The sequence below is a fragment of the Puntigrus tetrazona genome, chromosome 18 (genome assembly GCF_018831695.1).
Source record: "Puntigrus tetrazona isolate hp1 chromosome 18, ASM1883169v1, whole genome shotgun sequence".
NCBI classification, from domain to species: domain Eukaryota; kingdom Metazoa; phylum Chordata; class Actinopteri; order Cypriniformes; family Cyprinidae; genus Puntigrus; species Puntigrus tetrazona.
Genome location: NC_056716.1, coordinates 4,374,819 through 4,400,972, shown reverse-complemented (window position 1 = coordinate 4,400,972; position 26,154 = coordinate 4,374,819). Strand labels below are relative to the sequence as shown.

The following is a 26,154-nucleotide window of genomic DNA, read 5'->3' as shown; positions in this document are numbered from 1 at the left end:
CTTTGCTCCTTTGTTTTATGTAAGGCTCTCATTACCACGTGGTAGTAACAGATTGTTTGAACTGGAAAGAAAAGCCATTCGAAGCTAATTAAGCAGCCATTCCAGGCACTATTCACGGGCAGAAGAGCGAGAAGCACAGGCATTTGTCAGCGCTTGACCCCGCGTGGTATTGATTGACAACAAACCTTCTTGAATGACAGCCTTAACCTTTCCTGTCCAATTGCAGTCGAGAGAATATGAATGCTGCTCGGTGATTGGCTGAGAAGCTGTAAAGCCGCAAAGGGATCCCACGTGGGTGCAACAGAAGAAACTGCACAGGATTGGGCGCTTCTTCTGAGTTCAGACATGGCCGTTGTTCACTGAGATCAAACCTGAACAATCATCGTATTCCCAACGCTAGCTATCTGTCCATCTTGATGATAGGTCATATTCGTATAGATGTACACGACGGGGTGAAAAAATGATGTTATAAACGGGACAATAAGCTTAAATTAAAAAAAAGGAAAAAAATACATAGAAAATAACATACATATATATAAAACGATTAAAACGCATTATATAAATAGGTCAAAATAAAATTATAAAAGATTCATTCCAAAATGAATCTAGGAAAATTATAAATATATATCAACTTTAAATTGTTATTTAAAATACAATACAAAAATAACAACATTCAAAAAAAAAGGTTTAGCTTTAATATGTGTGTACTCGCATCGTCATCATTTTAGAGATTGTTGTCTTCTTAAAGTTAGCGTGCTGCCTTAAAGTTTTTATGTGGGCATTTAGCGTTTTAACCGACATAAGTAACACATAATCTTCGTTTTTATACAATGTGTCGTTGTTTTCCTGCTCAGAGCGACGTCTGTGTCTATACCATGATTGCATTACATCTCCAAACAAAGACATTTACTGTGACATCGGACCACTTTGTTCAAAAATACCTAGAAATGTTCAACGGCTGCATTACGAGCTACCTGTTCTGATCTAAAATGGCGAGTATGATGTCATGCACCAGGATGCTGTCCCCACGTGGGGACACGGGCCTGCGATTGGCCGGGAGGCCAAAACTGTCCGTTCTCACATCTGATTGGCTAGCAGGAGGTGCTCTCGCAGTGGCTCAGCCCTCGTGTCAGTAGACTGTCTGTGTGTGGCACAGGGTTGCATTGCTGGACGAAGGGGAAATGCTCGAGAGGCGAAGAAGTACAACGTTACACTTTTAAACGTTCCAAACCTCTCCAAAATCGGAAGTACATTTTGCCAGTGTTTTCTGGGGATTACACGAACATTTTTTCGCGCCGTGGAGTTTGGCGTCTTTTAATTTCTTTGCATCGGAGAAGCCGATTCTCACCGAGTCGCTTCTTGTGGTAGAGCGAACGAGCGAGCGCACGAGAGATGTTCGCCACCGTTCGCGCAAACCAGGAACCGTATCTTTCCCTCAGATACTGAAGCGGTGATTAACATTTCAGAAGTTACTGGATTCGGCGGTTCGGTCGCACAAAGACAGGTACAGTGGGCTAGCAGGTTAGCTAACGACAATAGCTTGTTATCCAACCAAGCAAGACTTGAAACGCTTCTCACACTCGCGCACTGACTGAGCTCCTCACTTATCACTTTGTCGACTCCTTTACGGTCTTCTTATTCGGTTTCTTCCGAGTAACGTGAAGTGCTAGATGAGCTCCTGTCAAAGTATCACTTGTCAAACGCCGAATTCCCTCCTAATTTTCATGTTTTTCTTTTGTAGTAGAGAAGCTGTCGTTTCGCTTGAGCGCTCCGCGTGTAGTTTTTTCCCCTCTGACACAATGAACCGAGTTGTTTTTAAAAGTGCAGGTGAAAATGCGTTATTAAAGCCTTTATAGAGTTCATCTCAAGCGCGAGTTTAACCGTCAGTTTGAATGTAACGGTCTTCTCCTCGTCTCTGTTTGTTTATTTTTCATTGTTTGGGTTCCAGCGGCAGGGATCTGAGAGGATTTTTGCCCCCAGCGTCCAGTGGGCTTCGTGTCCGGCTGATTTTTACAGTACTGTGACTTGCGAGTGGACCCCCCCCCATACACACCAAATAGACCTCCAATAAATAAAGGATACATTTCAAGATGTATCCACAGGGCCGGCATCCGGTAAGTGCATCTTGAACTGATATGAGACATAATTGCTACATCTGCATCAGTTTAGCTAGAGAGCAAGGGCAGAGCCGCCCGTCCATGACGAACGACATCCTGATGTGCATGATGTGCACCTTCATTTGATTTGCTAAGCCCTGGTGCCTGTGATAATGCTTTGAAGTGAAAGAGCAGGGCGGTTGGAAGCACAATCAAGTGGGGTAAAAAAACCCTAACGCCTCTTGTCAGTGAAGTAGTTGACATTGAATGGTAAAGAAACAGCCTTTGTTCTGTAGCACGTTTTTGTGTTTTTCACGAGCACCTGGTTTTAGAGAAAGCGAGGCCGAAAACAACGGCATTTTTTACAGGCACAGTTTGGCACGCTCAGACCCATCCAAGCGAGGCGACCCCATTTCTCCCGCCGGTGTTTATGTGAGGCACTAAAACGGCGGACCAGAACTGTAAAGATTCCCTCCGCCTCTTTTGTCAGAATGCTACTGGTGCTCCAGCTATCTCCCAGATGTCACTGTAGCGTGGATGTCACCCCAGCCCTCATTCAGGCTGAAATATTAGAGCTGCTCTCTCAGGGCCCAGAATGCATTAGAGCCTCGCTCCGCAGTCGGTGGAAAACAAATTTGGTTCTCTGAGGATGTAATTGAGTTTGATTGATGTGATGGCTGTCTTTCAGGCGCCCCACCAGCCTGGTCAGCCAGGCTTCAAATTCACAGTGGCGGAGTCCTGTGACAGGATCAAAGACGAATTTCAGTTCCTGCAAGCCCAGTATCACAGGTAATAATTTAGAGTTATATGCCCGTAAAGCAGCTTGTACAATTACCGCTTCGCCTAATTGTGTTTCACAGGCGAAGGGAGGAGAACTAAATCTAATTCATGTTTAAAAAATGTGTGTGTGGTTAAAAAAAAATAGTTTGGCCACATGAGGTAGAGAGAGATGCATGATGTATCTGCACCGTATTGGTGATGTTATAGATATTTAATTGTAGGTGTTTTTTCTGATTGTTTTTGTATCATTTTAACAACCACCTAATGTTAATTTTAAATTGATAGTGCGCGATTAGTGGATTTTAACAAAAACTAATGTTTTTGTTTTCCTGTTACAACAAGGACTTTAAATTTAAGTTTTTATTCAATTCGGGTGTTTTTCCTTTTGTAAAGTTTTTTTAATTTTTTTAATGCCCGAATTTCCTTTTGCATTACAAAATCTGAATGTTTAATAATTTGACAAAATTGCCGTAAATTATTGTATTGACTCGTGTATGAAAACGGTGATTGTATTTGATGATATGAAATAATGAAAATTCTGGATGATAAAAATAATTTTGGTGCTCCTCTAATGTAAGGTGTTAAAATAGATTTTACTGTTCATAACAACCCCCTGTAAAACGTGACACTGTTTGTTTAGCTTCATGTTTGCCTTGTGGATTATTATTTTGTGTGTGTGTGTGTGTAAGCAGCGAAAACACATGTCTGTTCAGTAACTGATGGGTTTTGTTTTCCTCCCAGTCTTAAAGTGGAGTACGACAAACTGGCCAATGAGAAGACAGAGATGCAGCGCCATTATGTCATGGTAAGATTAGCCAATATGTAAGCTGCCATTAGCTAGTAGCTGGGATGGAGGTAGATGCCTTGTTGCGTGTCTCTCTGTATGTGTGTGTTTTAGAATGTGTTTGTGAAACCCCCTCTGGTGCTTTTAGTTCAGCCTCCTGCTTTATTAAAGGGCCCTGACTGACTGCTCTTAGCCTCGGGCCCTTTCATACACCAACCCTAAGCCGTAGGGGTCAATGACCACAGCATTGTCCCCTCTTCTCTCTCCCCCTTCTCTCTACCTCCCTCTGTGTGTGGATCTGATTATTCTCCAAGGAGACGCTGCTCTCAGACAAATGCATGGCCGTAAATTGGGTGAGGGGTGATGGAGGAGTGCCAGAGGCGTCTGTGGGAAAATACTCGATCGCAGCGCAAATCCAAAGTCTCTGCAGCGTTCTGTCTTTGATGACCAGATTTTGCGCACAAACAAACGGCTACATAAATTCGGCGTTAATCTTAATCGCGGGCTTAATCATTTACACAACACCAAAGCCCTAAATTCAATCGTAGACGTTCAAGAGATCAAAACAGCCTCATGTTAGGATTTATGATAGGGAGAGGAAAAACAAAGCTTTCCGCGGTGTAACTAAACAAGGTTAAACTGTGGAAGTGTATTCTCTTATCTTGTGTAAACACGCTAGCAATGACTTTAACCAATACCCAGGGACGCTAGTTAAACATTCCATTCACAGGAAAAAGCATGTCAGTCAGAGAGGAGGAGGAGAGGTTAGGTAAACACAGTGTACAATCCCCACGCTGACTGTTTGAGTTGATAGTGTCAGAAGCTCTAGACTTGCAGGACTGCGCTGAGATCTGGGGGTTTTTCTGTATTTATGATTATTACAATTGTTAAAAAGTGTGTTAGTTTATTTAGGGGAAAAAAATGTCTTGAGCATGAAAATGTTTGAGACGGTGCCTTTTAGTACTGGAGAAAGAAAAAAAATCGCGGAATCTGATCAAATGAACTGTAATTGCTCTGTAATTTAATCATAATTATTATTGTAAACGACTAAGATTTCTACAGTTTTATTGGTCAAAATGTGTGGGATCTCTAACCTAAAATCCAACTGGGATTTCTATTGTGTGCTTTCATCGGTATCATAAAAAGGAGAAGCTGTGCAGATATGAGACACTGTTATGGGACATGATTTTGAAGTACGCATCAAAAGCCTGTTCTCCTCTTTTTCCCCTCATGTTTCGCTAGAATCTGACTTTCTTTTCCCTTCTCTGTGATGTGAGGTGAAAATGTTTGATGTGGCTCAGATTGAATAAAAAAACTGAGTATTTTTCATTTCTTTTTCTTTCAGTACTATGAGATGTCCTATGGGCTGAACATTGAAATGCACAAACAGGTATGTAGCCCTTTGATCCCTGTTCACACAATCTCTGAGTCACAGAGGATCCTTGCACTGTGTGCGTAGATGTCAGTCAATGCAGTCGCACTGGTGTGTTAGGAGACAAGTGAAGTGCACTCTGTAGAAATGATGAGAGAGGCTGTGGACTGTGTTCTTTTGAGCAGCAGTTAGAATCAGCCTAGAAGTCAGGACATTACAAGTGCGCACGCACACACATACACAAACACAGTCAAGTCTCTTTTCGTGCTTGTGCTGAGTAGAGTGTGGTCAGACAGCTTTGATAAGATTAAAGTCAGGACTTTGGCAGGAGGGGCTGTGTGATTTAATGACTAAAGGGAGCAGAGTCTAAGGAGTCCCTATTATGTCAGCACATTTAAGACAACCTTTATAAATTAACGCTAAGGGGAAAATAGACCAGTATAAATTCATCCCTTCCAATCAATTTTTACCCTCCATTTTCTCTAGGGCTGCAACTAACATGCATTTTTGATAATCGATTAATTGGTCGTTTATCTCTTTGATTTAATCAGATATTCCACGTCTTTTCCAGTAAGTGCCTAAAGCCAGAAACATTGCCACATGAAACTGTGACCTATTACGACCTTCTTAGAAGCGCTGGGCAAATTGTGTTGTGACCTTTTTTCTGCGTCTGCCATTTTTCAGTTTTTCCCCCTAGAAATAAGTTTTTGTTGTTGTTTTCATGCTACTCCAAAATGACATCACTGTTAATATCATTTAGCATAAGAACTGACTGATTATTTTTTATATTACGGTCAACTAATATACTACTTCGCATCATATTTGCTGAGTAAAATCTAGTACTTTTTTTTTTTTTTTTCACTAATTCTGGTTTGCTGTTTACAAAAATAGTTCTGCTGTTTCGCTTTAGCACATTCTAACAAAATATGATGTGCACTTCAACCATTGTAATACGAAGAAGTATTATCAAACACAACATGACAATGTTTTTTTCTACATCTGGGTGTTTTACTACATCTAAAGATTACATATTATTTGCAGATTATTAACTTTTATTAAACTTAATTAAAAGATCATTTGAACATATCGTTCCACATATGTGCAGATTAAATTATGCATGTAAATGTATAAATGTATTACACATGTAAAGCTTTAGATAATATTAGTCAAATAATATATTGTCATTTTTTTTTAAAGACAAAAGTCTGCGTTATTGATTTTTTTATTTTATTTTTTTTCTTCACCATAACATTTTTTAGTCTACCTTACATTTTTGAAATTGTCCTTAAAATTTAGGGTTCTCTTCCACCGTATTTACAAAGACTAATCTGATATATTCTGACAATATTGTGACACATCACACAATTCCTGTCCCCCAGATAATAATGAGATTGCGCTGTGCACCAGATGTAGTTAGGCCACCTCAGACACAGCCCAGCTCCGTCAGCCCGCTCCCCTTCTCCACCTTATGAAGGTTAATGGCATCAGGGAGGAGCTGGTGGATGGCGATCCATCAGTGTCCACAGTTTGAGTTCTTTGCACTCCCCTGTCTGTCAGGCCCCTTGCCCCTGCGATGCCTCCTGTTAACCACTTATCTCCCAACTGGCAGCTGAGGGACGTAGGAGTGAGGGAAAAGGAGTAAAAGGGTAGAGGGTGGGAGGGCTGGCCTTGTGTAAACAGGTTAATCGACTGATCCATTTTAGCGCCTTGACTTTTATCAGGAACCGCCACAGAGCCCATGGATGCACTGTTGAATAATTCATCCGACGTAGCCTCTAACCTGCTAAAGAGGAGGGAGGTAATAGTGTTCGTAAGCAAACACGCATATCCCACCCTTTTATCCAGGCCTGTTGATCCGGGATAAACTGAACCCAGTAGCTGATGCCAGACGGGGAGTGGTTAACCAACCGAGTTAGCGAAGATTGCTGGATCCGCACCCCATTATTCTCAGGGCTGAGAGTTTAATTCCGACCGTCAGGCAATCCGTTTCGTCTTCCATTCGGTCGTCTCTAGGCGCTTTTGTATTTTAAACAGTCGCAGCGTAATGCGGATTTCGGGATGCACGCTTGCGTCTGATACCTGCAGACAGCCATAGCGAGGGAGGAAATGCAGCTGTAACGGCAGCTGCTCCACGTCAATGAGCCGCTGTGATGACTAAGGCGCACTCACAGCGTGGCTTATTTTGTGAGTTTTTCTCACCTGTTGTGAGACTCAGAGGGAATCTCCTCCCCTCTCCACGCTGTCAGACCCAGATTGAGCCAGTCAGGCCCGGCTTGACACGGGGACGCTGATAAATGATTTATAAGGGGTGCCCTAGGAAGTGTTTGCTAACTGCTGGATTGTCCTTCTCTATGTGAGCCAAAGCAAACTGACTGGCTCAGTGAGGTGAGTACACAAAGCCTCTGTTAAAGAGGAGGGAGGATTGGGAAACACAGCCCCGCTCCGTCACGCTGTTTATGGTGGTTAGGTCATGAAACCAGGTGAACCTGTACAATGACACTCCAAACATATGCATAATAGAGCAGGGCTGTTGTAACAGGGCTATTTGGAGAGGCTGAGAGTATTTGAGAGATGAAAAAAAACAAAAACAAAACAATAGAAAACACAGGCTAGCCACCCGTGCAGCTCTGCTAACGCCGATCAATTCAGGTAAATTTTAATGCCAGTTCTCAACAGCTCTGCAAGTTAACAACCCTGTTAAGCTTGTGCGTTCACCTCCGGCACGCACATATATATAGACCTTGTTATACCTTTACTACCAAGCGCAAGGCTGTCAGAGAGCATTACCACCCTCTCACCCCGGCAGAATACAGGGGCCCATCAACCCGGCTAGGTCAAGTATTGTTTGTGATAGAGACACATGCCTGGAAGGGCCAGTTGTTTTCCTCTATATTCAATGCTCATCAGCGTCTCACTCCATTCCACTGGCGCTGATGGCAACAGACAAATAGCTTTCAGCATGCCATTGACAGCCTGGCCCTGGAGTGCTCTTGAAATGGTGCTAGACAGGTCCGAGTACCTGTAATTGTGTACCAGAGCGTGAAGCTCGCCACTTAAGAGGCAGGCTTTCATCTGCTTAAAGTGACATCCTATTTTTATCCGCAGTTGTAGCTAAAAGCTCTGCTTGTCCAGCTCAATGCACAGCATCATAGATTCATACATTACGTACAGCGTATCCTGGCGTTTTGTGTACGTCACCACCCTCAGACATGTTTTCCCCCGACAGCAGGATTGTTTTTGCAAGATAAAGCATGAAGCTTTGGAGTGAGTGTCAGATAAGGCAACCCTTGACCTCACTCGGCCAGCTGTCAACGTCGCGTTAAGCCCTTAAGGAATGTGTTCGATGCTCTCCAGGCCTCTCAGCAAATCCTGTCAAATGTTAGGCTGCTATTGACGCGGTTTATCTCAGCAAATAAGGATTATACACTGAGCTGGCTTTTCAACCAGCATTTTTGTTGATGCATTCTTCTAGTAGTTTTTTTCTGGAGTGTAGTTGGTCGTCTGAAAGCTAAACTGGTACCCTGCTTTGATCCTGTTGCTTTGGTGAAACGCAACACCCAGTCAGTTTTGCTATAGCTTTCATTGGGGATATAGCAGTATAGATAGACTTTTTTTTTTTCTGTATTCATATTTTTACATTTTATTCGTCTTTAATATCACTTAGGAAACAATTATCACCGCTAATTAGTTGTTTATTAGTAAAGCACATGTTCTGCGTTACCATATTCTACATCCTAATCCTACCCAATACCTAAACTTAACAACTTCCTTACTAACGATTAAGCAGCAACTTAGGAGTTTGAGGTAAAAGCAAGAATCGGACGTTAAAATAAATCACAAACTCATATTTTAGTTTTATTTGTTGCTATCGTTATACTGTTTGCTATAGTATTTTCTGGTCTACCAGGCATTACTCAACTATAGCTTGACCCGACACGCGTCTGTATTCCTTTGATGAGAAGGAGCGAAACTTTCTCGGGTGTTATGGAGTATCTTGTAAAAAAATATTGTGTCTGGCTTCTGCAACCGCTTGGCATTTTCGGCAATATGTTATAAATAATTTCCTGGTCGGTGCAGCGCTGCGTGTTTGCCATTGAAATGAAAAATAGAGCCGAAATCCCTGTGATGTGTTTGTGCTCCGTTCTGGCCCTGGGTTGAACTGAGCCTCATAAATTCTATAGATGATGTATCTGTAGCCGAGTTATTTTTCAGAGGCTTTCCTCCCCCCTCTCCTTTGGTCTCAGTCAAAGCCAGTGCCAGACCTGTGATGTGAGCTCCTTTCATCACTGGAAGAGGCTGTGATGTCGGCCGTGCTGTGTTCCTGCTGGCGTCTGATGATGGAAAGGAAGAGGGATGGAGTACATCCTACTGTAGCTGCGTGTAGCCTTTGGGTGGACAGCCCTGGCTTTGCCCCCACCCCTCCTTTTACTGTCATGTGTTCTCACAAGGACCCCACATCATCCTCTGCTATTGCTCGCCTTTTTATCCACCATTCGTGTGCGGTACTCATCCGATCGACAGGCTGAAAATTCAATTTAATGACCTGCCTGTGTGCACGTAATATGATTTTACAGGCTGTTACGGTCAAGCTGAGGTACCATTTGCATAATGATCGGCGCGCGATAGGAGATGGGGCCTGCTCGGCTACAGTTGCCATGGCAACGGTCAGGCGGGTGGAGAGAGAATGAAGGCCGGGTCCCTGCGGTGGGCTAGATGAAGGGGGGACTTGGGGGTGGGTTGCTGAGAAAATGAAAAAGGTGGGGTCTGGAGAAGGCAAAATAGGCCTCGGCTCCTGACAAGTCTGGACGTAATCCACCTTTGTTCATTAGTCAGAAGTGACACGTTATTGTGATGTGGACATTTTCTGTTCCGTTGTAAAGGCTCATCGGAAAGCAAATGTTAAGGTGTCATTATTCCTACCAACATTTGGGCCCAATTTTTAAATCATTTGTGCATTGTTTAACTTTAATTGAATTTCATGTGATTAAATGTGGTTTTTTCCCCCTACCCTTGTTTTTAATTATTATAAAAGCACTGAAGCTCAAAGATGCTGAAAATCCTTTGGCACTGACTGCTGTTTAGACCATGTGTGTACAATTTTTGGATGGTGGAAATTCATAAATTTGGGATTTATTAAACAGCTTTTTTGTGGTCAGCCCTAAAGTCTTTTATCACATTCGTCTGCTTCCAACATGTCCTCCGGGACTGTCTGCATTATTTAACATCTGCTAAACAACAGGAGTTGGCAGTCATTTTGTTGTGAAGACATCAACTTCTGCAGCTTTTTCTTTTTACTGCAATTACATATCAGTGGCGATAATGGTTGAGGTGTGAATGTGAAGCTGAGAGTGCAAAAGAAAGTCTTGTGTGCTAGTAGACTGTACCTGCGGGCTGATGGCAGCTGAAGTGCAGCGCTGCTCTTAACACAGCTCCAGTGTATCTGGCTCGTTCTTCGTGTGGTTTGGAGTATACACTCATCGCAGCTGTGCTCTCTCTCTCTCCCCTGGGCTCTCATAATGTTTTAAATATTTCACATGTCAATATCACGCAGTTTGGAGTGTGCCGAGTCAAGCGGTTCTGATTGCCGTGGTAATTGGCTTAATCGTTGGGAAACGCTAAAAAAGGCTTAGTGGTGCACTTTAACAGAAGTAAATTAACCCTTTTTTAACTTTTCCCTCTTTCTTTTTCTCTTCTAGACCGAGATTGCCAAAAGGCTCAATGCGATTCTAGCCCAGATTATGCCTTTTCTGTCACAAGAGGTGAGCTTTATGTGAATTTTCAAAGCTTAATTTTAGCTGTAGATGCAGTATTATTGTCCTAAATTGTACTATTTATTATTACCATTAAAGAGTAGTTTTAAACTTTGAATTGACTTTAAAATCTAACCACATTTTCTCTCCCTGTTCCAGCACCAACAGCAAGTAGCACAAGCTGTTGAACGTGCAAAACAAGTGACAATGACAGAACTGAATGCTATCATCGGGGTACGTGGACTTCCCAATCTGCCTCTCACCGTGTGTATACCCCTTTAATTACTTTATTTGACCCTAATAACGGGGCAAACCGGCATTGTTGTATATGTGAAATAATCATATTAACTTACTTAACGCTAATTTATTAAAATTAGTAGCTTATTTCAATCATGTGCCGGTTTGTCCCTACAGTGAATGCCTTTTTAAATGTTTTAAAGCTATGTGCATGTATGGTGTGCTTACTAAATGTGTGTGTGTGTGTGTGAAGTGAATGTGTTTATAGGTGTTTTAAGGTCAGAGATAGCATTAACCATAAACTTTGTCATTTATCAAATTTGCAATATTTCACAAGTCAATTCTAATAAAGAATTGGTAACAAACGAATCCATTTAAGTGAAGGATAGCGATTATTTGTGAAAGTCTCTGATTAGTATTTCATTGCTTTCGTTTACCTCTTGGCCCATAGCCACATTATTGTTTGTTTAATGTGCAGCCGGACGCTGTTGACCAAGCTTTATTTAGTCTCCTCTATATGTGGCATGAGTGTGCTTAGCATCCTCAGTCCCCTGAGTCTGCATCTAGAAGCTGTTCAGTGCTCTCTTTAGAGCCTGGATACCTTTAATTAGATCAGGTTTTACAGGAGAGGCTCATTCCTCTTTGCTGACCTGGATTGCGCTGGGAATTAAAGACAAATAGGATCTTACACACACATCCCTGAGCTACTACTGCTATTCCTTTCCTAAAAACACCCACATCTGCCTTCTAACAGTCACTTATTGATCAGGGGCAAGTGACCTGGATCCCTATCAATAAGTAGGGAAAAACAAATCTGACCTGTGTGCATCCACTTGTAAGGTTAGCTGATCTGATTATAGACATTGAGCCTGCTTTGATTCATCTTAAGAATTGCTTCATAGCTGAAGAATCTGATAATGGTGAGGTGAAGGTTTCAGGGTGGGTTTGTGTTTGTGTCTGATATCGGAATTCAATTAGATCCTGAGCATTGACACTCACTTAGAGATAATTCCTGAAATCAGGTCTGAATACAGCAGTCATGCGGTCGCTCTTAAATGCCACGTTATCTTCAGGAAAGATAACCGTCGGAAAGGTTTGATGTTATGTTACAGCAGACCAACTTTAATGACTTATTCTTTTAGAAGCCGTTTAGAAGTTGAAAAGCAGAAAAGATACTTGCTTGTATGAGATTTTTATTTTTATTTTTTTAGCTTTGGACATTTGTAATTCACACAGTACGCCGTGTGTGCACTCACGCAGGTGCCAGAATCCTCATAAATAGTATAGGCATAGGTGAGATGTGAGCTACATACACACACACACACACACACACACACACACACTCTCTCACAGCAAAAACCACCAGCATCTCTTATTGATGAACCTCAGGGCCGGTAATAGGATGCATCTAGGGCAGCGGCTTTTTTTTCTGCTGTGCTATGACTTTGATCAGAGGTCTTAAGATGGCCTCCTCCGGCAGCTCAGCATTTCTGCCCTCAACAACAGTTTGTGTGTTTATCAACCTGAACCCTATTTATTTTAGAAAAGCATAAGCATTTCTTTTCCACGTTTTATACTGTTTTTAGTTCTTTCTCCACATACTTAATTCCCAGTTCTGTTTGGACTGTTCTGGTTATCACAAGTTTATATGCTCTGGTTCGGTTTGGAGCTTTTAGTGGTGTTGAATGTTTATTTGTTGGCTGTATAAAACTAAGCCTCAGTGAATATTTTAATGTGTGTTTTATTTCTTCATTAAGTTTTCTATAGAGCGTGTCATTAGACTAATTTGCAATCCCTCTTTGTCTTGTGACTTTTAATAGTGTCTTTGATTGACTCTTTAATATACATTACATTATCGTTGGTGGTAAATTTGACTAATTTCTAAAACTATAAATTGTTTTAGTAGAAAAAGCTATTTTTCCTACAATATATTGTTGTATTGTTAATAATATTGTTAAATAAAAAGCACACAACTTCCTTTTGTTCATTTAGTAAAAAAGCAGTGGAAAACATTTTTAGTAGATATTTATAGATTTACGTTTTAAGCGAGTTATATATATATTTATTATTATGTTTATTATGTTTTTTTTTTGATTGCCCAGCCTTTTTCAGTGTATTGATAGATCTCTAAGACTGCCCCTGCATGTGCTGTGGGCCCAATTAAGTGTGTTTGTGGCCAAGAGGGCGAATCATGGGGCTTTATGTTTTTGAATTCCCTCAGGCCTGCATGTTGCGTGGTTACAGCACTAAACTCAGGATGGGGTTGCTTAACATACACACCTGAGACTAGAAGCAGGCGCTTGTCTGATTTAGCCACTTATCTTTTTTTTTATATATATATATATATATATATATATATATATGTCTATTGTTAATTGTTCACACAAGGCCTGCGTTCATTGTTTTGCTTTAAGAGGGAGAGATTAGCACCATTTGAGACGGTCTTTATGCAGGAATATTAAATTACTGGAGACATTTTATTTCTTTATTTTCTTGTCTTCATGTCCAGGTCTCTAATGAGGGTTCTCTTATTGTCCATGCATATTACACATCAGTGGCTCATTAGCTGGAATGAGCAGGGAGGGTTCTCCCCCATGAATCAACGGTTTCTTTAATTTCCCATGTGGTCAGTCGTCATCTCTGAAGCCACACACACTAACCCCTTCCCCTCCCCTTTCCTTTTTTTTTTTTTTTTTTTTTTTTTTACTAGCGGTTCATTTCACTTCCTGACACATCCACATGAACACCCTAGCACCAACACCGTTTCTGCCTTACAATCACTCACTTCCACTCTTGTCTCACTATCTCTCTCCTTTTCTCTTGCCCTTTCACTCTCTCTTCAAGAACATGCGCCCACCACCCACGCTCAGTGCCTCAGTACACATATACACACACACACACACACCTCACTCACACACTCCCTTATCACATCTCCTCACAGATCCACACTCTGAGGCACAGCTCATAATTGGCTTGGCAGCTCTGTTGTGTTGGGGAGGGTAAGGTTGCAGGTTCAAATCCCTAGCGGAGCTCTTCTATATACCATTCGCTCTCCTGCCAATCTCAAAGGCCCCGAGTCTCAATATACAGCCAGCTGTGCAAATAATCTGCAAAGCTGTTAGCAATTATACTCACCCCGAATAAGGGCCTGTGATGGACATCTTAATAATGATTTACCCACTGGAAAGGGCAAGCTTTTGGAGCATTCCAGACTTATAAATAAGCCTTTAGTATTGATATTTACTTATGGCATGGCATTAATGACCTGCTGATAATTCTGAAAGGTTGTACCACCGTGATCGCCGTACATAGCCAATAACACCTACCCTTTCCACGTCAAACGGGAAGAAAACATGTCAGGATTCTGGAAGAATGATCGTAAAGGGTCATTGATTGACTGGTGAGGTTTGTGAAATATTGGGCGGTGTGCGCTCTAACAGTCATTTGAATTATTCATTCTTCCTGTGGATGCTAATAAATTGTGGAAGCTGGGGTTTTTTTGTTGTTGTTTTTTTTTTCCTTCTCTTTACTGGTGGCTCTGCTAAATATTATTTAACCTTGCTTTAAGCTGCTCGCTTCCCATGCTGAGTGGTTTTTAACTCTCATCAGTTTCCTCCAAGCTTTTCAAATATTGATGGAGGTATTGGAGGCTTGAACGCAAGCCAAAACAGGACCCCTTGCTTTTGGCCGCCGTCACCGCTCAACACGCTCACGCACACACAAAAGCTGAGCCCAGCTGCTGTTGGAGTGGTGTTTAAAGTTTGGTTTTCTCGAGTGACTCATACTTTGTGTAATAACCAGACCCAAATGTGAGGGGAGTAAATATAGCTGTCCAGCGTTTTGATGGGGCTAAGGAGCAGGTGGTGTTAAGCCAATGAGCTGACAGCATTCCAACGCCTGCTGTCTTTTAACTGTATCTTAAATAGGCCTTGACGACTCTCTTTTGCAGAGTGTGTAAGTGTGAGAGTTTTATTACTTAATGAGTGAATTTGCATGCTTTTTGTATGATGTTCCACAGAGTTTATATTTCAGATTTCCTGCTGTACTGTAATGTAAACTGACTAGATCCACAACACTCTCAAGGTTTTATATTTTCAGGTTAAGATCCAAGCAACATAAAGACTGTTTTGTTTGCAGGGTACTTAAATATGACTTGCATGTACATGAGGATATAAATATACCTATACCACCACCTGTGCTGCTAAATTGGCTGCCCAGAAGCTTTGTGTTCAGATTGTGGCATGGATTTCTGTACTTTTTTCCCTCTGGCCCACTTGTTGTATGTCTCTCCACAGCAGCAGCAGCTCCAGGCCCAGCACCTCTCTCACGCTGCCCACGGCCCCGTGGCTTTACCTCCCCACCCTTCTGCCCTTCAGCCACCAGGAATCCCACCGGTCACCAGCTCTGGTTCGGGCCTGCTGGCTCTGGGAGCTCTGGGAAGTCAGCCACACTTGCCAGTGAAGGATGAAAAAAACCACCATGACCTAGAGCACCGAGGTAAGGAGCAGACACACACACACACACTGCTCTCATTTAAAACCAAGAGAGTGAAACATTAGTCGCTCAGCCATATAGACGTCTTGTGTGAATCAAACGCTTGTTTCATAACAGCCAAACCCCCTACCACCCTGTTCATTATTTTTACAGCTCTTATAGTCTACTGTCATTATGGTTTCTTAAGTTTGCTTTATAAGAGTATTTGACTCTCATGAGCTGCTTTTCTATCGTCCGAGCTGGCCAGTACAGTTAGAGTTTTGTTTTTCACTGCGGGGCTGATAACGGATTCGATTTAAATGTGTCAGCTGTTGCCATGGTAACACAAATGTTTACATATGATATGAGGTGTAAATAAAGCCGCGCTAAGTTGTATTTACACTGCTTTAAAACAATGCGCTTAGCAAGCTACGGAGAAACTAGCAGCCAGGCAACAGACAAGTGAGAGATCCTGAGTGACGACGTCACACACACGCACTCTACCAGCATGGTTCAGCACAGTTGTCTAACCGTGCTGAGAATTCTGGTCCGAGAACGGTTTGTACTCGTGCCGCACCGTTCCAGACTCATGTGGAAACTGTTCGTCCCGATAGTGGTAAAGCGGCTATGGCTTGCCTTTTAAGGATGTAGCCTATTTTCAGAAAAGAACTGAAAGTGTGTAAAGTGATTGAACATAGACACAACGCTCTCTGTGGCTTGAATGAATTGGCAAGGTTAATAAAGGACGCATGCTAATGGTTTGCTAGCTGTATTGTGTACATAACAGACATATTCTACCTGCTGATGAAATCTGCTCTTAACTCTGATTGTCAGTCGGTCAGGGTAACTGACTTTTGTTTATCTCTGTTTTGTCTTGCCGTTCTGCCTGTCTTTCAACACCGGGGTCTGCTGACTACAGAGAGCACGGTGAGTATCAGGTTTCCTGTTGTCTCAGTTGTCCTCTTCCTCTTAATAGTTTTGTTTGTAATACCTAGTTAGCTGACTACATAGACAGTAACTCTGCATGGGAGATTTGATTCAGTTGTTTGGGGTAAGCTTGTTGCTAAACATTGGACAATGAAAATACTTTTCTGTACATTTTAATACACGTTTTTCTCAGTTTGTCCACCGTTTGGTTTTATTTAGTATTTGGCTAAAAATAATGAGTCTTAGGAAGCAACGTAATGAAGTTGCATAGTATTTTGAACAGCCTTCATGTCAGGAGTGCACCTTAAATGATGCCTTAATGTTGCCTCCGTAGGCGGCTCACTAGGTTTTGAAACGGAGCAGATATGTCTTAGTTTTACTGGGTGAAAAGCACCTCTTGGCCCATTTCATGCCTAAGAAAATTTCCATTAATGTAAATGTCAAGTAAGATCCTTCATCCTGAAGCACACGCAACTCGTGCACGAAATGGTAATCTGCGTTCATTAAAATGACTAATAGAGAAACAAGCTTTTTATGAAATAAGCACTCACATCTCTCCGCAGATGGGAAATGACTCGTATTACAGCGCACAGATTAGCGCGGCTCTATAATTTCATCACAATTAAAGACGACGTCGACTCCCTCCCTCCTTTGTGGGATTTATTTTATCCCTCTCCCGTCCTACCCACCCCTCCGCTATCTCCACTTGTTTACCGCCCCTCTCCGCTCTCTTTTGCTAGCGCGATAAATATGTATGAGCACAGGCGCAGGAATTGTTTTCCTCCCTCTCATCTCCGTGCCCTTGTAAAAGGCATTTATTCGACGGGGCTTAAATCTCTCTGATGGCTGATTGTGGCCGTGAGATTGGGTTTCTGCTGGCCCGGCGAGGCCTGAATGGGTGCAGTCATGTCTGAAGGAAGGGGAGCTCCTCTGGCGGTTAGCAGTCCAGGCGCTGTTGTGTATTCGCTACTGCCGTTGTCTAAGGTCATCTGATAGCACGCTGGTGACTCTCCTTAATGAGTCACGCTAAGCATCTCTTTAGAAGGTCAGACATCATGCAACGAGAGCGAGAGAGACAGAGACTATTGGGCGTTCGGCCCAGTCTGCTACTTCATCTTCTCAGCTTAGTTTCCTTTTACGCTTCCAGTGATCTGGCTGCATTTTCCCTCTGTGAATCTTGTTGCCTCACACTGAGTGAAGGCTCTTGGGACGCGATGAGTAAAGCTCTAGGAGCGGGACTGTTTTGAGAAAGTGCCCAGAGAGCACTCAAAGTCCTGTTGCATATGGAGCATGCTTGCTAAATACTATGAATTCATGAAATATTCTTACAACGCGTTATTGTGAGTATGGTCATTGGCCACAGACAGAGTCGCCCACCATTTCCTGCGGATACAAGTCCCTTTTTCCATTCGTCCGCCCTGTAGTCGTCATCTATCGGGGCCGCAGACCTGCAAAGGACTGAGGGAAGGGGACTGGGTGATGTCCAAACATGCTACAGGAATCAATGACTATTACATGCTCCCACACACACAGTCCATGTCGGACTTCTCGCAGATAATGGGCTGTTGTTTGACACTAACGTGCTGCTCATGTCTTCCTGAAGCAGTTTGTTGTCTCTTTTAGAAGATGGAGGGAGTGAGGTGGGGGAAGGAAGGGAGAGTGGTGGGGCAGTGAAAACAAGCCCCTCTTTGGTCTGGTTAACTGTGTCTACTCTGTAGTGCAGCCAGCGCATTTTTCTGTGTTTAGTCTACTGTGGGTTGTTAGATACCGCTTGGCTAGTCTTACTGTATTATGTTAGGCCTGTTTTGGGTTTTCAAGCCGGATAGCTGGAATGGATAAATCGCTTTTGGCTTTTTAAGTGTGTGGTTTTGGAGTGATAAGAGCTACTCTGTCCTTTTATTTTTTTTTTCTTTCTGTTGACTTCTCAGCTTGGATCTCCTTCAGATCTGACAGCTGCGAAGTACCTGTCATTGTAATAGTAATTATTTTTGACTCTGAACTCAAATAATTCATTTGTCACCAGAAATAAACTGTAATCAGGTTTTGGATATAAATATCTTGTGCTGAAAGGATTTGATGGGGCCTACAGGATATTTTCAAAGCAATTTGTAGGTCTTATGGAACAAAACATCGTTAAAACCACCCATAGATATGAATGTATTGATGATTGAGTTGGTTTAAAGTCTGCAGTCTGTTGGCACACTTTAATATTTCCCTTCCTCCTCCTCCTCCTCCTCCTCAGAACAACTCGATTTCTCCATCAGACAGCCTGCGCACAACCAGCGAGAAGCACCGTGGCTCCTCTGATTATAGCTTGGACTCCAAAAAACGCAAAGTGGAAGACAAGGACAGCATGAGCCGATATGTGAGTAATGTGACATGAATATGTGATGGAAGATTCTTTTGTTGCGAAATTCAAAAATGGGATGTTAACTAGTGGGCACATTGTGTTTTCAGGACAGTGATGGAGACAAAAGTGACGATCTGGTGGTTGATGTTTCCAACGAGGTGGGAGACACTTTTTTTTTTTTTTTATTATTATTATTTCTGAAAACTGAAATGTTATCAGTCATAGCTTGCATATTTAAATTTTCTATATGTAACTGATTTGTTTTATATTTTTGTGCTCTAGGACCCTGCCACACCTAGAGGCAGCCCGGCCCACTCCCCTCCTGAGAATGGTATAGATAAGCCCCGCCCAGCAAAGAAGGACACACCCAACAGCCCTGCCTCTGTGGCCTCCTCCGGCAGCACCCCCTCCTCTAAAAACAAGGAGCACAGCCATGTACGAATCTATTCTCTCACTCTCGCTCACACACACACAAGCTACATTTAATACTGAATGCTGCATTTACGTGTATCAGCTCTATTTATCCGGATTTTGCTACTGTAATAATCGGCGGCGCTGCATATAAGATTTGATAGAATCTGGGTCTGTGCCATTGAAGCAGAATTATAGGATATGTTTGAGAAAAAGGTTTTGATGGGAGGGGGCAGCTAAGGGAAGCTTGAACGCCCTGTGATCTTCCACTCTCTCTAATGGCTCAGGAGTGAATGTCTGTTTCCCAGTCTCGGCTTTAAATACATCTGTAAATGTCAGGGATAATGCATTCCCATAGCTGGATCAGTCGTGTCTTCCCTGCTAATAACTCAATGCGTTTAACCATTCTGGGCCTCTGCATCAAAAAAAAAGATTAGAGGGAGAAGCGAGGGAAGGATAAAACGAGCCTCATCTCCATTGTAGCAGTAATGGGTTTGGGGATAAATAGCAGGGTTTATAGTTTCGTAGGAGTAGTGAGTTTGTCAGAATTGGATTGGATTAGGTTCTGCCGGCACTTAAATCTTCTGCCTGGATGCTGCCTCGTTTGGGGGGATTTTAACTCTGTTTTCTCTATCTCTCTTTCTCTCTTCTCTCCCATCTGCAGAATGACAAATCCTCCACGCCTGGTCTCAAGTCCAACACCCCCACGCCTCGTAACGATGCCCCCACCCCTGGTACAAGCACCACCCCTGGGCTGCGGCCCATCCTAGGCAAGCCTCCAATGGAAGCTCTTGGTGAGTTTATAATCAGCGTCCACAGAGATGTTGTTTCACTCTATACCATCACCTCCTGCTAGCACAAAGCGCAAGTACAGCCAATGTTGTAAGCAAAAGAGAGCTCTTTGCATATGGAAATAATCCAAAGCTTCAGCAAATTTTTAGGCTTGCCTTTTTAACACAGCTTAAAGCAGCTTTCATAAAATTCATCTTTGAAGCAGCTCAGTGTAGGCAGGTCTTTGATTGAGATTTATCTCCCTGCTCCCGAGTTCAGCTCCTTTCCCTGCGGTTGACTGATGCTGATTTATGATTGGCTGTGTCTATGTGTCTGCAGCCGCCCCTGCTCTACGCACCCCCCTCTCTTACCCAACTCCCTTTGCCATGATGAGCCACCATGAGATGAATGGTTCTCTGACCAGCCCTGGAGTCTATGCCGGCCTTCACATCTCTCCTCAGATGAGTGCGGCCGCTGCTGCTGCCTACGGACGCTCGCCCATGGTGGGTATTTGTGTTTATATATGTAAAAAAGCACCTTTTAAAGTAGGGGTACAGAAAAAAAAACATTTATAGATACATTGTGATCCTGGATCTTTCTGGAAGCATTCCCAAATTGATATGGTCTTTAAAAAGATTTCTGACTAGTTTAATATGGAATTACTTCACAAAACAAAAGCTGAACTAGATATTGAATCTGCTTATTCTGCTTGATTGGCATGTCAGAGCAAGCATATTTTTTATACATGATATTTGGCAACTGGCCACCTTAACTCCCCAAAGATTTGTGCTGCAGCTGAAAAACTGAGATGTATTGAGAACTTTTTGGAATCAGATTGTAACTCAGTTGAAAACAAAATTGAATTAAATACTCGGGTGCCTAAATATTCGTAACCTCTACTCCCAAGTAGGCTCCACCTTACCTTTCTCTCCCAATTTCTTCCTCTCATTTCTTTTTATTTTTGTGCTTGATTTCAATCTTTCTCTTTCACCCAAAGCCCCCAACCTGAGAGTGGATGGAGAGCGTGGAGTGATGTAGTGTGTGTGACTGGGTGTGAAATGAGCGTTACATTGACTGGGCTCTCAGGCTACCTGACTGGCTGCCGTCTGATTGCTTCATCCTTTCGGTTAAGTGAAGGAGCAGGGCACGAATCATTCCTCTGTGGTTGCATGTTCGGTTTTGCAGAATAGCCTACATCGATCTAGTCAGGTTAAAGGAATAGATCACCCTGCAAAAATCTAAACAGCCATAATTTATTTACCCTTATGTTGTTCCAATCCTGTGAAAGGCCATGGTGACAATTGTACTGGATGTTTTTTTTTCTGTGCGTAAACAATGAGTGGGGTCTGAAGCTTAAAAAAAATGCAACAGTTAATAAAAATTCTTAAAATGGCTTCTGAAGCTGGAAGTAGCACTTTGAATTAGATTTAAAAGTGTATCACTAACATAATTAAATGAAAAACACTGATACATTTTTCCACACTCAGCTATTGAATAGTTTACATAGGGCACGCAGGGTAATCTATGTACAAGTTATAATATATAATTTATGCTTGTGGTGTTTGAAATGTGTTTTAATACAAATCACTGCTCTAATGCTGCATGGTTTGTTTTGTTTCTGTAGGCGGGTTTCGAGCATCCTCATATGAGAGCTCCCGGCCTCCCTGCCAGCCTCACCTCAATCTCTGGAGGAAAACCGTAAGTGTCCAACAAAGATTAAATGTTCGTGACTAACGTGTAGCCGCGCTAGACTGGTCTCTTTCCCTACACTATTTATGTAACAGTTCCGCAAGAGTGCTTAAGAGCACAACCTTTTCCACCTCTTAATACCTCATTTCAGACTACTTACTGATATTGCTGTAATTGATTTAATTAACCCACTTCAATCAGTGCGCTGTTGACTACTAGATTACTAAAGAGGTCTCTCTCTCTCTCTCAGAGCCTACTCTTTTCACGTCAGCGCTGACGGACAGATGCAGCCTGTGCCCTTCCCTCCAGACGCTCTTATTGGTCCGGGGATCCCACGCCACGCCCGTCAAATTAACACACTCAGTCATGGAGAGGTGGTGTGTGCTGTGACTATAAGCAATCCCACACGCCATGTATACACTGGTGGCAAGGGCTGTGTTAAGATCTGGGACATCAGTCAGCCTGGAAGCAAGAGTCCTGTGTCTCAACTAGACTGCCTGGTAAGGGCCAAAGACACATTTACTCAAACTACTGTTTTTATTATAGTAATAATACTCCACATGCTACTAGCCCCTTTTTAGTTGCTTCTAAATAAGTAACAATTTGTAAGTATAATGTTTGGAACATCTTCTCACTTTGTTTGTTTGTCTCCATGTACAGAACAGGGACAACTATATTCGGTCCTGTAAGCTGTTGCCTGATGGTCGCACTCTTATTGTCGGAGGGGAGGCCAGCACTCTGACCATTTGGGATCTTGCCTCCCAGACACCCCGCATCAAAGCCGAGCTGACCTCATCTGCACCAGCCTGCTATGCGTTAGCCATCAGCCCTGACGCCAAGGTGTGCTTCTCCTGCTGCAGCGATGGAAACATCGCTGTTTGGGACCTCCACAACCAGACCCTCGTCAGGTGGGCTTTTTTCAAGATTTTCTTTTATTAACTACATTTTTTTTGTATACCTTTAATTTAAAATGTGTCCATTGTCTGAACCCTTTGTTTTTTGCGATTTGCAGGCAATTCCAAGGCCACACAGACGGTGCCAGCTGCATTGACATCTCTCATGATGGCACCAAGCTCTGGACGGGTGGCCTTGACAACACAGTCCGCTCCTGGGACCTGAGAGAGGGGAGACAACTCCAACAGCATGACTTCACATCACAGGTTAGGCCACAGCACAATGCCTTTCCATCATGTACCTTTAGGAAATGAAACTAGCAACAAATATTGTCTTCTTGTATTGCGTACATCTCAGTTATCAGATTATTGAAAACAAATGGTTAGATGTATCAGTTGCTGACTGGAGTTTAGAATTTGCCCATAGATCAGTCTGTCAGTTTCACAACATATATAAATGAATGAACATTCAATGATAAGGTGTGTGTGTGTGTGTGTGTGTGTGTGTGTGTGTGTGTGTGTGTGTGTGTGTGTGTGTGTGTGTGTGTGTGTGTGTATACATTTATACATATACTTTCATTTTATGAGTGCAAAGCAGCGGTGCTGAACTTGTCGTCTTTTCCCCCAAATGCAGATCTTCTCTCTGGGCTACTGTCCTACGGGTGAGTGGCTGGCTGTCGGCATGGAAAGCAGCAATGTGGAGGTGCTTCACCACACCAAACCTGACAAGTACCAGCTGCACCTTCACGAGAGCTGCGTTCTCTCTCTCAAGTTTGCCTACTGTGGTAAGTGACTGATTCAAACTTCACACATTGAATGTGGGTACTCTTTACATATCTTCACTAAAGCTTTCACACTAACTTGAAGTTATACATCGACGCTTCTGTATAGCACAACATCCGACAGAACCTTGACTGTCCTTTTCTGCTAAGCTGTCTTTTATTTGGCTTTCTGTGCATATCTCCTGTACTCTGAACGGAGCTCTAATTACGTTTGATTTCCCTTGACAAGGTAAATGGTTCGTGAGCACTGGGAAGGACAATCTGTTGAATGCATGGAGGACTCCCTACGGCGCCAGCATATTCCAGGTACAGAGATCAATACAGACTGTCTGCAGGAAATGTGTGGGCTGCCTGAGTCAGTAGAAAGGGCACAGTGACCGCTGGCTGACAGGCCGGGCCTCGATCAGCGGAAATGGGCTGGAGTATGTCATTAACGCTGGGTCCTGACCACTTAGTGCGGATGTGGGTCCGTGTGTGTAGCTCGCATCTACCAGCTTAAGAGTAAATAATGATAACCCTTCAAGTGTTTATGACTGAAGGGGCTCTGCATAGACACTAATGCATCGTTTGGTGGGGGGTATAAGTGCTTATGTATACAGCTGTCAGCATTTCTTTTGAGTAATAGACAATGTCGGAAGAGTTTTATGCAAGCCCCTTTGAAGTTAAAATTCAAATCTTTTTATTTCGCCAGATTTATTGTGGCTTTTTTTTCTCTTTGCAGTCAAAGGAATCATCCTCAGTCCTGAGCTGTGACATATCAGCCGATGACAAGTACATTGTTACAGGCTCTGGAGACAAGAAGGCCACGGTGTATGAAGTGATCTACTAGACTGAGAGGTAACAGACTGGAGCAGCTCAGGCCTCTGGAGGAAGAAGGGGGACACACAACTTCTCACTCCAGTGACTCTCCTAGTCAAACAGACAGGAACAGCCCTTGTCTGTCTGTCTGACTGTCTGTCTCACACTCACTGACTTTTAACTGACTGACCACAGACTTGGAAAAGTGGATGCTGGGGTGACCTGGACTAGGACTCAAATGTGCAGCCCCACAAACCCCACACACTCGGCCCAATTCATATGGCACTAGAGAACACTCGATGTTTCCTTCCTTGCTGTTTTTTTTTTGTTTGTTTCTTCAAATCTTTGTTGGATTTTGGCTCTATTTTTTCCTCACTATGCAGTGAGAACGTTCCATAATGCATCGTGAAGCAGCGCTTCGTTCTGAAACTTCATCTGTGTGGAGGGTATGTGAAAAGTGTACATAATGGAGTATTAAAATGCCTTTTATAGATTTATATTTTGGTGTCCTGTTACACTTGTGATGGTTCTCTCTCTCTCTCTCTCTCTTTCTCTCTCTCTTTTGCTCTCATTCTCTCCTTGATGCTTCGTTTCCCCTTCGTGGTTTGGAAATTAGATTAAGACGTTTTTTTCTATGAGGATATTCTATTCCGTTTTTTCCCCCCCTTTGAGAAGTTCATTTTCCAAGCTGACCTTTTATGGAAATCTAATTTACTTTTTTTCCCTCCCTCCTGAAAAACAATTTTGAGCTAAATCGCATTACAGAGGCGTTTTTGTAAAATGTCCTGTGGATTTTTTTTTGAGTGGCTTAAACCCCATGCAAGGCACCTGAGACTGCAGTCGAAGCTCCGCGGGGAGGGGCGGATCAGTTCCCAAACAAACTCGCTGACTGGCCGCTCCGCTCTCCTGTGAGAACAGAGACCTCATTGGGGCGCACGGACCTGGATTTTAATATTTACCGATTAGTAGAGGACTACTCTCGAACCTGTGACTTCATTGTGCTGTTGTATGACCAGGACATGACATCTTGTCTTGTAGCAGAAGAATTGGAATTTGGATCAATTGGTTAGCAACACCCCCCCTACCGTCCCAAGTGACATACACTGTGTTTTGTGTGCATAGTGTTCCATATACAGGAAGCACAGAGTAAAATGTCTGCCGGACTGTAACACTCTAGCCTAATGCACAGGCATTTACTTATTGTCCAGCTTGTTTATAACATCACACTGTTAGTATTTCCCTTCCCAAAATTAACGAGAAAAGAGCTGCAAGAAATGGACACGTCTCAAAACACACACCAAAGTATGTAGCAAACTGTGTTGTCACTGAAGATATGTACAGTTGTTGATAATTCAATAAACTGTTTTTTTTTTTTTTGTAAAAAATTGAATATTTAAGAATGTCTCGGTGTTGTATACTAGTCTTGTGACATTGCCCTGCTAAGTGGGTATTGTAAAGGTGCATCAATAGAGAACTAAACTTCAAGGCTCTTGAAGGGAAGCATGACGCAAACCCTGCTCTTCGGCCTCTCTGTGAATGTTCTGTTGGTAGTGGAGCGCTCTTATTAGGCGGTCAGCTGAGATGAATGCCCTCTCCAGCCCTTATTTTCTGTCTGTTTCTCTGTATTAGCAAGGGGCTCTCTTTGAGAACTCCATCCCCTCGCCTCTTTAGTGATGTTTTTGTAAGACTATAAAAGCAGAGACGGATGGTTTTGGCTCTGAAACGCTCTCTCTCTGCTTTCCTCTGTTCTGTTCCCTCTCTGTAATGCCCCCCACATAGGCACAAGTGTGCATTTCCTGAGTGCATCTATATAGCAACCCCTGTGCTCTTCTGAAACTTTCTTCCTCTCAATCAAGAGGTTGAGGGGCCGTACAGGGATGAAAGCTTTTGCTCCCTCTGAGTGCCTGACACTGGACGAGTGGATGGGCTGTCAGTCGTTTCTGTCCCTTTTCATGTTTTCAACAGATCTGCTGGAGATGGAGACGGCTTTTCATTTACATCTTCTATTTCTTATTGACAATGAAATCAGGTAAGGCTTCAG

At 42.8% G+C, this 26,154-nt stretch overlaps 1 protein-coding gene across 6 annotated transcripts; it reads left to right on the top strand.

The window, feature by feature from the left end:
- The first annotated feature begins 1,128 nt into the window (after positions 1–1,128).
- Positions 1,129–25,510, top strand: tle3a (TLE family member 3, transcriptional corepressor a). 6 transcript variants are annotated; one of them, XM_043264884.1, is made up of 22 exons: positions 1,130–1,504; positions 1,742–1,827; positions 1,949–2,114; positions 2,785–2,885; positions 3,618–3,681; positions 5,006–5,050; positions 10,729–10,791; positions 10,942–11,046; positions 15,315–15,516; positions 16,412–16,419; positions 18,662–18,784; positions 18,877–18,927; positions 19,052–19,204; positions 19,845–19,974; positions 20,291–20,454; positions 21,576–21,649; positions 21,891–22,140; positions 22,301–22,548; positions 22,653–22,800; positions 23,168–23,318; positions 23,545–23,621; positions 24,037–25,510. In XM_043264884.1, exons 3-22 carry the CDS (start codon positions 2,091–2,093, stop codon positions 24,142–24,144), a joined length of 2,289 nt encoding a protein of 762 aa, XP_043120819.1. In that variant the 5' UTR covers positions 1,130–1,504; positions 1,742–1,827; positions 1,949–2,090; the 3' UTR covers positions 24,145–25,510. The 6 variants fall into 6 exon arrangements, with proteins under 6 accessions (XP_043120822.1, XP_043120821.1, XP_043120820.1 ...); XM_043264887.1 differs by lacking the exon at positions 1,742–1,827 and having other exon boundaries at positions 1,129–1,504; positions 10,942–11,016; positions 15,318–15,516; XM_043264886.1 differs by lacking the exon at positions 1,742–1,827 and having other exon boundaries at positions 1,129–1,504; positions 10,942–11,016.
- Positions 25,511–26,154: the final 644 nt, after the last annotated feature.

Bases quoted from the DNA above. Each gene is read 5' to 3' on its own strand.
- tle3a (XM_043264882.1), top strand. From the start codon at position 2,091: ATGTATCCACAGGGCCGGCATCCG. The intron at 3,682-5,005 runs GTAAGATTAGCC...TTTTTCTTTCAG, and splicing joins TGCAGCGCCATTATGTCATG to TACTATGAGATGTCCTATGG. The intron at 11,047-15,314 runs GTGTGTATACCC...GTCTCTCCACAG, and splicing joins TTCCCAATCTGCCTCTCACC to CAGCAGCAGCTCCAGGCCCA.